Source organism: Pan paniscus, chromosome 9 (assembly GCF_029289425.2).
Source record: "Pan paniscus chromosome 9, NHGRI_mPanPan1-v2.0_pri, whole genome shotgun sequence".
Classification (NCBI taxonomy): Eukaryota; Metazoa; Chordata; class Mammalia; order Primates; family Hominidae; genus Pan; species Pan paniscus.
The window spans coordinates 36688717-36701082 of NC_073258.2; the positions used below are offsets into that span (position 1 = coordinate 36688717).

A 12366-nucleotide genomic window follows, 5' to 3' on the forward strand; every position below is an offset into this window, starting at 1 on the left:
CCTCTAGTTACACTCAAGGCTTTCAGTTGAAATCCCTAAAGGGCCATGCCTAGGAATAAGGGCAAACATGAAATAAACTTGCTTTCACAATACAGGAAACACAACTTTGCCTCTGCTCAGTCTCAGATTGGATTAAGGTGATCTCTTTCTACGCCATCTGTCAGAAGCAAACAAAATTTTCTTTGGTGGAAAATAGAAACTCAAATGATTCTAGACCTTTTTATATGGAAATGTTCAGCATTCAACAATAAATGACCAGGCACCTAACACATTAAGACCTTATGACTGAAAATCAAGAGGGAGAAAAAACCCCCTACAAACTGACAGTAGAAACAAACCTAATGGAGGCTTAAATAATGGAACTGTCAGATACAGGTTTTAAAATGACTGATTAATAGGTTTAAGAAAATAGATGACTGCTTGAAGAATTTAGTAAGAGAACTTTAAGCTATAGAAAAAGAGTTGAATGGACATAACTAGAAAATGTAACAACTGAAATTAGAATTTAATAGATGGCTTTTAAAGGAGGTTAACATGTCTGAAGAGAAGATTAGTGAATTGGAAGATAGAACAATAGATGTTATCAAGACTACTTCATCTGATGAGTCATAGTGAAAAATTAGAATACATACAAGGAAATCCAATGAGAAATTACACATGCAATAATAGATGGAAGAATCATAGACATGATGATTGGAAAGAGGCTTTAAAATAAACATACATATTTAAAGAGATGCAAAAAAGGAATATTATTAAGACAATAGGATATGAGGAGAAAAACAGGTAGATTTGAAAAATAACCAAATAATATTTTCTAGAAACAAAAATTACAATCTGTGAAATAAAAACTCAACAGATATAGTGACCCAGTCGATGTTTTCGCGCAATATGTCAAATACAGCTGAAGAGAGAATTAGTGAATTGGAGATAGGTCTGAGGAAATCCCCAGGATATAGTACTTTGATTAGATTGTGTTAATCCAAAATGTCTGATTAACTTTGGTATCAGGTTTAAACTTTACTCAAAAATTTAAAAACATAATTATAGCCTGATATTTGATGACTTATGGAAATGATGCATCTCTTAATATTTTATGAAGTTGATACTTTGGATAATTGGATATTATTGGACTTCATAAACATTAATAGAACAGCATGTAGAACAGAGTCTTGCACATTATAGATACTCAATATTTGTTGAATGAGTGGAATGAATGAATGAAGTGTAAGAATAAAATCATAGCTACAACCTTTTGATTTCAGAATTGGGCAGAGGCTGCTCGGATTCACATATCTGATACTAAGCTCCTATTTTTCATTTTAATTTATGGATATTTATTTTAGAGGTAAACCCAATAATCTAGCAAAATATCACTATTAATGTGTCTTGCTTAAGAAATATTGGCTTCTGAATAACTACAGATACACATGTATAAATGAGGTAGTTTTTTAGATGTCTATATATAGATATAATTATCTATACATCAAATTATATCTCTAGCTAAATTAGTTAATTTTCCTCCATGGTTCTGGGAGAACTGAACAAAGGTATTGTGCTAAGTTTACATTCAAAGGCAGCTTGCACATTTTAGACTTGTCAGTATTAAGAATGTGGTGAGGTTTTAAATTGTAGATCTATTTATAAGAGATTTATAGCAGTTACTATAAAGGATATTATTAGAAAGCAGGTATGAGCTATTAACAAATGAATTTTACTTATTTTGCTTAAAACAAAAAGTGAAGGACACAACCCAAATTTAAAATTTAAAATTATTCTTAACTTCTAAAGTTTTTTTATCATTGATTTCCTAAGTGTTGTAGTAGGTGAATTTTGTTGGTGATAAACTGGTGATTCAATTCTCTGCACTTGCTCTTTTCTCTGAGCAGGTGCGGGCATTCTATGTGAACGTGCTGAATGAGGAACAGAGGAAACGTCTGTGTGAGAACATTGCCGGCCACCTGAAAGATGCACAAATTTTCATCCAGAAGAAAGCGGTGAGTCTTTGTAAGCTGAAGGGTGTCCTCTGCTGGCTAAGGAAGACAGTGCAGCTGTGTGGGAGAACCCTAAAAAGAAAGTGCCATTTCTGTTTTACTTAAGAGAACTTAAAAAAAAAAAAAAAAAACTAGTAATCCCCAACCAACTTCTGATTATTTTCTTTCCATGTTTTATCTGGTCTGGCATATCCATCGTCCTTAGCTGTTTGTCCAGTGTGTACTAATTTAGTTGTGTTCAGACTGAATTTTGTCCTATTCTGTTTAATTCGGCTGCAGCCAAGTTCTGTGCAAGATAGTAAATGTGCAATATCAAAATGTGAGTCCTGCTGCAATTCTACTTAAACTTTGGATGATAATAAATATATCAGCCGGTGTGATGGCATGCACCTGTAGTCCTAACTACTTGGGAGGTTGAGATGGGAGGATCGCTTGAGCCCAGGAATACAGTGCCAGCCTGGACAAAATAGGGAGACCCTGTCTCTAAAATCAGTCAATCAGTCAATCAGTCTGTCTTTCTTTTTTGCATTTTTATGGTTTAAAACCTGCCTAAAGGCTTAATGTCATGACACCTCGATCCTCCTTCAGATGCAAACTAGAAATTTGCATGATTTCTGGAATAAGAACTGCAATGCTTCCAAAAGGCAGGCTAGACTTTCATGCTAAGGTGCTGGGGTATTTCTGATGGCCGCTCATCGAGCTGAGTGAAGCCCTCTCACTTCTGGTTTCCTGGCCTGTCCCAGAGCTAAGCTTTTTGCAAATCTAGAAATCCCCCTTTTTCCTTGGCCCCGAGTTGCTGCTTCTCAGTTCCTAGGGGCAGCTGGGCTAGCGGCTGTCTGGGCTGTGTCCCAGAGCCTGGGGTTCAAGTATCAGCAGAGAGCTTGACAGGCGCTCTGTGTGGTAGGCAGGGCAGGATTTATCTCCTTTTACTGGAGAGAATGGATACGACAGCTTGTAAATAGCAGAACTGGGCTGGAACCCTTGGCATTCTCCTTTCACATATGCTGAAACTGTAAGGCTTTTATGGGTTCCCAATGCCCTGCCTCCTCTGCTGTCCACTGGGGAATTCCTGCCTGAAGTGTGTGGAGTTGTGCTGCATGTACCAGTGTTCTTGTATCCTTCACATTAACTTTAGGCTGTGTCTGGGCCCGTTTCTCAATGTAAATCACTGTAATTTGTTAAGCGCTTACTCTGAGGTCAGCTCTTTTCATGCAGTAAATGCAGCTCACTTCTCAGCATTTTTCTCACAGCATCCTGTGAGGTAGGTTGTGTGGGTTTTTTTTTTTTAAGATGGAGTCTTGTTCTGTCACCCAGGCTGGACTGCAGTGGCATGATCTCGGCTCACTGCAACCTCTGCCTCCTGGGTTCAAGAGATTTTCCTGCCTCAGCCTCCCCAGTAGCTTGGACTACAGGCATGCCCCACCATGCCCGACTAATTTTTGTGTTTTTAGTAGAGATGGGGTTTTGCCATGTTAACCAGGCTGGTCTTGAACTCCTGACCTCAGGTGATCCACCCATCTCGGCCTCCCAAAGTGCTGGGATTTCGGGCGTGAGCCACTGCGCCTGGCCTAGGTTGTATGGGTTTTTTCCCCGACAACAAGCAATTCTGTAATTCTTTGACAGTAACTGTGTGTCCTATAACTCAATTCAATTCTAACAGTAACTCCTGGAGCTAGAGTCAGAACCCAAAGATTTAGGGGTCATTTCCCACTTTAGATGACAAATGAGGTACCCTGGCTATGCACACTTCTGCAGATTCTGACTGCAAATCAAACCCTTTCCTCAGGTTTGATAATTTGCTGGAAAGACTCATAGAACTCAGGAAAATGATTTACTTATGATTACCGATTTATTATAAAGAATACAACTCAGGAATGGCCAAATGGAAGAGGGGCACGGGGGAAGGCCTCGGAGCTTCTGTGCCTCCCTGGGTGGACCACCCTTCTAGCTCCTGGATGTGTGCACCAATCCGGACACTCCCTGACCTTGCCAGTTGCAGGTTTTTCTGGAGGTTTTATGACATAGGCATGATTGATGAAATTATTGGCTATGAGTGATTGAATACAATCTCCAGCCCCTCTCCCCTCCCTGGAGGTTTGGGGGTGGGGCTAGAAGTTCTAACCTTCTGATCGCGTGCTTGTTCTTCCTGGTGCGAGCCTCCATCGGGAAGCTATGTAGGCCCCCATGAATCATCTTAGTAGTATATAAAAGACAGTACATTCGAAGGGTTTTAGATCTGTGTCAGGAATGGGGGACAAAGACCAAATAGTATTTTTAAAATTATACTGATTAGGTGTCATTTTCTTGTGCATTTCGGCAGAGGGACATAAGCTCAGTAAGTTAAGTGACCTATCCGAGGTTGCTCAGCCAGTATATGTCAGAGTGTTCACTGGACCTGCATCTTAACTCTGAGGCTGGCATTGTTAAACACCTGTAGTACTGCCTCCTGCTGAAACGTCTTTCCTCCCCTATGGAATAAACACTGGGAAACCACAGTCACTGGGGAGTGATATAGTAGGGAGTTAGAGTAATGCTTGCATTTATTTTCCTTTGGCCTTAGGTCAAGAACTTCACTGAGGTCCACCCTGACTACGGTAGCCGCATCCAGGCTCTCCTGGACAAGTACAATGCTGAGAAGCCTAAGGTAAGCTGGGAGCAGCTTGGCGATGCAGAGGCTGTGTGTGTTGGGTTGGAGTAGGCATGACTTAGTTACCACTTAGCATTACAGTCTGCAGGGGCCATTACCTGCCACTGTTAGATTTCTTAGGCAGCTGTGCAGAAATTCATTTGAGAGATAAAGAACTCACTGGCAAAACACATACTCTTCATTTTAGCCCTGGGTAATTGAAGACAGTTAAAGTGAATGAATTCTGAATTATTATTTTCATTTGCATACATATTAAAACTGAGTAAATATCACGTTGCTGCCCATGAGGTGATTAACCTGCTCATCTTGTTCTTTTAAAACAGAATGCGATTCACACCTTTGTGCAGTCCGGATCTCACTTGGCTGCAGGGGAGAAGGCAAATCTGTGAGGCCGGGGCCCTGCACCTGTGCAGCGAAGCTTAGCGTTCATCCATGTAACCCGCTCATCACTGGATGAAGATTCTCCTGTGCTAGATGTGCAAATGCAAGCTAGTGGCTTCAAAATAGAGAATCCCACTTTCTATAGCAGATTGTGTAACAATTTTAATGCTATTTCCCCAGGGGAAAATGAAGGTTAGGATTTAACAGTCATTTAAAAAAAAAAATTTGTTTTGATGGATGATTGGATTATTCATTTAAAATGATTAGAAGGCAAGTTTCTAGCTAGAAATATGATTTTATTTGATAAAATTTGTTGAAATGATGTATGTTTACATATCACCTCATGGCCTATTATATTAGAATATGGCTATAAATATATAAAAAGAAAAGATAAAGATGATCTACTCAGAAATTTTTATTTTTCTAAGGTTCTCATAGGAAAAGCACATTTAATACACCAGTGTCATCAGAAGATAACTTGAGCACCGTCATGGCTTAATGTTTATTCCTGATAATAATTGATCAAATTCATTTTTTTCGCTTGGAATTACATTAATGTTAATTCAGCACTGATTTCACAACAGATCAATTTGTAATTGCTTACATTTTTACAATAAATAATCTGTACGTAAGAACAGAGATGGTATTTTATTTCTTTCGACTCCATATGTAACTGTAAACTGCCACCAGACTCTTAATTTGAACATCATCATTTTCAGATGTTTACCCTTAAAAATGGAAATGCCAGTATCTCGAGGACTCCATGTTATTTGTTTAAATCTATAGCCTTTGGACAGCCTTCTGAGACACTGATAAAATAGCAAGTGCCCTAACTTTGAAAATTACTTAAATCTCGTGTACATTTGCTCACTTACCTATGACTGACTTTTTAAAATAAGGGCTCAGAACCACTAGTCACTTTCCTCTTCCTTCTTTTTAAAACCCATATTTGCCTATCATGGTTGAAAATCACATGGAAGACTTTAAAGATGAGTTCTGAATACTAAATGAAAATTCGTTTTCCTTGAAAATCTTTATTCCGTTCATATTCAAAACCAGTTTGTGCCGGGTGTGGTGGCTCATATGCCTGTAATCCCAGCACTTTGGGAAGCCAAGGCAGGAGGATCACTTGAACTCAGGAGTTTGAGACCAGCCGGGGCAACATGGCGAAGCCCTGTCTGTACAAAAAATACAAAAATTAGCCGAGTGTGGTAATGCATGCCTGTAGTCCCAGTTACTAGGGAGGCTGAGGCGGGAGGATCTCTTGAGCCCAGGAGGTTGAGGCTGCAGTGAGTCGTGATTGCACCACTGCACTCCAGTCTGGGCAACAGAGTGAGACCTTGTCTGAAAACAACAACAATAACAACTAAAAACAAAAAACCAAACCAGTTTATACTTTCAGGAGTTCCTGAGTTACGGGCTTCAGGAAACAGACCACTAGCAGACAGATACAAACTCATTCTTGGTCTTTTAGCTCAAATTTCTTTACTCCTCTGTCAAACCCTCCTGCCTAATTCCCCCCGTATTTGAGTATGCTTTGAGACTGTTATATTTGTAGACATAGAAAATAGATTTATTGGGCTGGGTGCAGTGGCTCACACCTGTAAACCCAGCACTTTGGGAGGCCAAGGCGGGTGGATCACCTGAGGTCAGGAGTTTGAGATCAGCCTGGCCAACGTGGTGAAACCCCATTTCTACTAAAAATACAAAAACTAGCTGGGTGTGGTGGCATGTGCGTGTAATCCCAGCTACTCATGAGGCTGAGGTGGGAGAATCGCTTGAACCCAGGAGGTGGAGGTTGCAGTGAGCCAAGATTGCGCCACTGAACTTTTTATTGGGAAAGGCGAGAACTTCTGGAGATGGTTGGTGGTGATGGTTGCACAACAATGTGAATGTATTTAATGCTACTGAACTGTACATCTAAAAATGGCTAAATGGTAAGTTTTGTGTATATTTTACCCCACAAAAAAATCCAACGGTCCATTCTTAGTCCTTGTCTTACATGACCTCTCAGCGGTGTTTGACACAGTTGGTCGTTCACACTGCCTTCTTCATTGTTTATTTATTTTAGAGACGGCATATCATTATGTTGCCCAGGGTGGCCTCTGCCTCCTGAGTAACTGGGACTACAGGCACACATCGCCATGCCCAGCTTTCCTCCTCGTCGCTTTCTCCTCCTCCTCACTCCTCTCTCTTCTTCTTGTCCTTGCCCTCATCCTCCTCCTTTTTTTCCTTTCTTCCTTCTTCCTTTTTTCTTCTCTCTCTTTTTTAAAATAAGAGCTTTATTGAGATATAATTCACATACCGTAAAAACCACCCATTAAAAGTGTACGAGTAAATTTTTTTTGTATATTCACAGAATTGCGCAACCATCACCACAGTCAATTTTGGAGCATTTTCATCACCCCAAAGGGAAACCTGTACCTATCAGCAGCCACTCTCCATTTGTTTCTTAACCTAGCCCCCAGCCCTAGGCCATCATGAATCTAAGATTTGCCTACTCTGCATGTTTCATTTAAATGGAATAATATAGTATGTGGTCTTTTGTGACTGGCTTCTTTCACTTAGCATAATATTTTCAAGATTCTTACATATTATAGCATCTATGAGTGCTTCATTTTTTTAATTGCCAAATAATATTCCATTTTATGGATTTACTATGTTTTATTTATCCGTTTATCATTTGATGGACATTTGGATTGTTTCTACTTTTTGGCTATTATGAATAGTGCTGGTATGAACATTTCTGTACATATTTTTGTGTGGACATAACATTTTCATTTCTTGCATTCTCATCTTAAAAGGTGTTTTTCTGGCTGGGTGCAGTGGCTGCCACCTGTAATCCCAGCACTTTGGAAGGCTGAGGCGGGCGGATCACGAGGTCAAGAGTTCAAGAGCAGCCTGGCCACTATGGTGAAACCCCATCTCTAATAAAAATACAAAAAAAAATTAGCTGGGCGTGGTGGCGGGCGCCAGTAATCCCAGCCAGTCAGGAGGCTGAGGCAGGAAAATTGCTTGAACCTGGGAGGCGGAGGTTGCAGTGAGCCAAGATTGCGCCACTGCACTCCAGCCTGGGTGACAGAGCGAGACTCCGTCTCAAAAAAAAAAAGGTGTTTTTCACCTACACTCTGCCACACCACTATCTAAAAATGTAAATATTAGACTCTTAATATATAAAAATCTGTTCTTTTGCTGTGTCAAGCACCCTTGACATAAGTAACTCCATCTTAGAGACTCCATCTTATATTTCACAGGGCTCTTTGCGAACAGGGACAAGATGTTTGCTTAATAAATAAAGACTGCATCCAACCAGATGAGGACATCAACAAGCACACTCTTCCACTCTCAGTCCTCACCAGAGGACTGTGGCTATAAAAAGAACAGGACTTGCGCAGCTTGAAATGGCCGTCTTAACTACACCATCTTGCTGTTAATCATGATAATCACCTGGCATCTGCCACTGAAGGCTCTCGGACTGCCTGGCCCAGACCAGGAGATTCTTTTTGCCTTAGTCGCTCTCCCTGAATTGATTCATTAACCCTTTCTTCCTATCCTTCTTCTTTTGATGTTCAATGTTACTTTGTTGTGGCATGTTTAATCTATAACATTTATATTTTAAGTATACTGTTATGTATGGTCTGCCGTATTGACTGACTTGTGGAGTGGCTTGAGCCTGTGTGACTGCAGCTCTATCGAGCGGATGGGAAGCACTGAGGCAAACTGCCTCCTTAGGAACTCCGTGCAGCTCGTGGCTTTTGTGATTGAGATTACTTCAAGAAAGTCAGACATTGTGGAAAGACACAAATGTGCATGGACCTGATCATCTCTGACCTCACGCTGCTCATGAGACTTGCTCTTCTAAAAGGAGGGCTTGGTCTGGGCTTTTAGAAGCACTGTGAAGGATTGCCTAGTTTGTTTCAAATAAATGTCAGAATTTTGGTTTAAAAACACATTAATTCGGCCAGGCACGGTGGTTCATGCCTGTAAGCCCAGCACTTTGGGAGGCTGAGGAGGGGAGATCATTTGAGGTCAGGAGTTTGAGACCAGCCTGACCAACATGGTGAAACCCCATCTTTACTAAAAATACAAAAATTTAGCTGGGTGTGGTGGTACACACCTGTAGTCCCACCTACTCAGGAGACTGAGGCAGGAGAATTGCTTGAACCCAGGAGGCAGAGGTTGCAGTGAGCCAAGATTGTGCCACTGCACACCAGCCTGGGCAACAGAGTGAGACTCAATCACGAAAAACAAAAACAAGACCAACCACATTAATGTTTTCTTTCCTGGGTAAAGGGCATCACTCTGATTTGTGATTTGTACTATGGAAGTGTTTTAAGAACTTCTTAGCACTCATTTTTCTGGGAGAAAAGCCACAAGCAAGCTACTTGGGCCATTTCTTTGCCTCTTAGTTCATGGCATTACCAAAGGGCAAAGAGCCAAATTCCACTTTAAACTCTCTGGTAAGCCAAATTGAAGGTCTTAACGTTTTTTTTTTAATCAGTGCTTTTAAAGATGTGAGGGGTTAGTGGAAGTCAACTTAAAAAGTTCTGTATAATTCGTTTTTTTTTTTTTTTTTTTTTTTAAGGTGGATTCTCACTCTCCTGCCCAGGCTGGAGTGCAGTGGCATGATCTTGGGCTCACTGCAACCTCCACCTCTGTAATCACTTGAATCGAGTTCAAGTGACTCTCGTGTCTCAGCCCCTGAGTAGCTGGGATTACAGATGCACCCCACCATGTCCAGCTAATTTTTGTATTTTTAGTAGAGACAGAGTTTCACCATGTTGGCCAGGCTGGCCTCGAATTCCTGACCTCAAGTGATCTGCCCGCCTTGGCCTTTCGAAGTACTGGGATTGACAGGTGTGAGCCACTGCACGTGGCCAGCTCTGTATAATTTTGAACCTCTGAAAAATGTAAACAATCACATATTAATATATGGGAAGTTTGCTATGGAAAGTTCTATTGCAGATCCTTTTAACAAAGCAAGTACTTATTCCCTCATTTGACTATTTGATAAGTGAATTTTGCATTATCTATTGCTTTAATTTTTTGTTGTTTTGCTTTGGTATTGTTTGCTCAAAGTGTAATATTTTATTTATTTTTTTGAGACAGCGTCTCACTCTGTCACTCAGACTTGAGTGCAGTGGCACCATCACAGCTTACTGCAGCCTCAACCTTCTGGGCTCAAGCGATCCTCCCGCCTCAGCCTCCCTAGTAGCTGGGACTATAGGTGCACACCCCCACGCCCAGCCAATTTTTGTAATTTTTGTAAAGATGGGGTTTCATCATGTTGGCCAGGCTAGTCTCGAACTCTTAAGCTCAAGCGATTTGCCTGTCTTTCCCTCCCAAAGTTCTGGGATTACAGGTGTGTGCCACGGTGCTGGGCCAAGTGTGGCATTTTAAACAGTCCCTTGTATTTTCTGTCCTTCAATGAATTGTATTATGGAGCTATATGTTTAAGTAAAACTCTTACTTTAAAGAGTGTGGTGAATTGGACAGTGATCCCCCAAAAGATATATCCATGTTCTAATCCCTGGAACCTGTGAGTGTGACTCATTTGGAAAAAGGATCTTTGCAATGTCATAAGTTACAGATCAAGAGGAAACTGGGCGTGGTGGCTCACGCCTGTAATCCCAGCACTTTGGGAGGCCTGGGCAGGCGAATCACCTGAGGTCAGGAGTTTGAAATCAGCCTGGCCAACATGGTGGAACCCCGTCTCTACTAAAAAATACAAAAAATTAGCCAGGCATGGTGGTGTGTGCCTGTAGTCTCAGGTAGGGAGGCTGAGGCAGGACAATCACTTGAATCCGGGAGGCAGAGGTTGCCGTGAGCCAAGATTGCACCACTGCACTCCAGCCTGGGTGATAAGAGCAAAACTTTGTGTCAAAAAAAGAAAAAAAAAAAGATCAAGAGGAAGTTATCCTGATTACTCAGGTGGGGCCTAAATCAAATAATAAGTGTCCTTCTAAGAGACCAAAGGGGAGAAGAAGGAGCAGGTTATGTGGAGACCAAGGCAGAGATTGGAGTTTTGCAGCCACAAGCCACAAAATGCCTGGAGTCACCAGAAGAGGAAGAAGAAGGGAAGGATTCTTTCTTCTTCTTTTTTTTCTTTTTTCTTTTCTTTCTTTCTTTTTCTTTTTTTTGGAAGGATTCTTTCTTAGAGCCTATGGCTTCCTTGATTTCAGACTTGTTGCCTCCAGAAGGGTAAAAGAAGATATTTCTGTTGTTTTAAGCCACCAATTTTGATAATTTGTCATAGGCAGCCCTAGAAAGCTAATGCAATGAGGATGCTAGTTTAATGGTTTTATAAAATGAAAATTTCTTGAGTAGCAAGAAGAACTAATGTTTTTGTTCTCTGAACTGCTTGGTGCCCAGGGAGTGGGAGGGAAAGCATCCACATCTAGACAGTGTGTTTCTCTGCAGTCCTGCCCACTTCTGCCTGTTTGCCCCACCCCAGTCCCTGCCATGCCCCTGAGATGCTTGGCTCTGCTTTATTGTCACTGCCAAGCTCTTGCCTGAAAACTCCCTATTTCCCTCCTGTTAGCTAATTTCTCTTCTCCTGGACAGTCTTTCCTTTCATCCTGACTGTGGTCCATTAACATGGTACTTACATCTTCAGGTGGCCAGGACGTGGGTCCCACATTCAAAATGTAAAGGCATTCTGGATGTTTTAACAACCACCATCAATAGTGCAAGAACAAAGTTGAATGGCAGCTGACAACCTGCGTGTCCAGAAGGCAGTAGGAAGTGACCAAATCCTCTGTCCAAAGGTACAACTTCAATTTAGCTCCAGGAAATTAACACCACAAGAGACTGAGAAACTAGTGTTGCCAGATATGATTTTAAAAGAGAAGCTAGAAATCTGGATTTTTAGGTGAATCTTTCGATTTCTAAATTAGGCAATGAAATAACAGTAAGAAATAGAAGAAAACCTCAAGAAAACAGACAATACTATGTGCACCAAACAAAAATGCATCTGTAGGCTATGTGCGTCAATGAACTCCATTTTGTGATGGGAATCTCTGTCTTATGATATTAAAGGTGGAGGGTAAGATTACTCCATATATTTCTTGCACCTTTTTGGGCTCTTTAAAAATCTCCAGCCTGCCAGGTGTGGTGTGGATTTAGCAAAAGTTCATAGTAATCCAGGTACTTGGGAGGTTGAGAAGGGAGGATCACTTGAGCCCAGGAGTTAGAGGACGGCTTGGGCAATAAGCAAGAACCCATCTCCAAAAATAAAAGATAAATCTCCAACCACAACTGCTAGGAAATGGAAGAATCACCAAAGGTTTTACAGGTTGTCAGTGTTTTGCTGAGGCTACCATGCTGAATTGAATGATACACAGACAG

The 12366-nt window shown here is 41.1% G+C and overlaps 1 protein-coding gene across 1 annotated transcript in view; it reads left to right on the forward strand.

Moving 5' to 3' along the window:
- CAT (catalase) overlaps positions 1-5654 on the forward strand; it is a 35714-nt gene extending 30060 nt beyond the window's left edge. The window contains exons 11-13 of the mRNA XM_003830382.5: positions 1887-1994; positions 4552-4635; positions 4962-5654. Coding sequence (XP_003830430.1) covers positions 1887-1994; positions 4552-4635; positions 4962-5027 — 258 coding nt within the window. The 3' untranslated portion in view covers positions 5028-5654. The remainder of the gene's footprint in view (positions 1-1886; positions 1995-4551; positions 4636-4961) is intronic.
- Positions 5655-12366: the final 6712 nt, after the last annotated feature.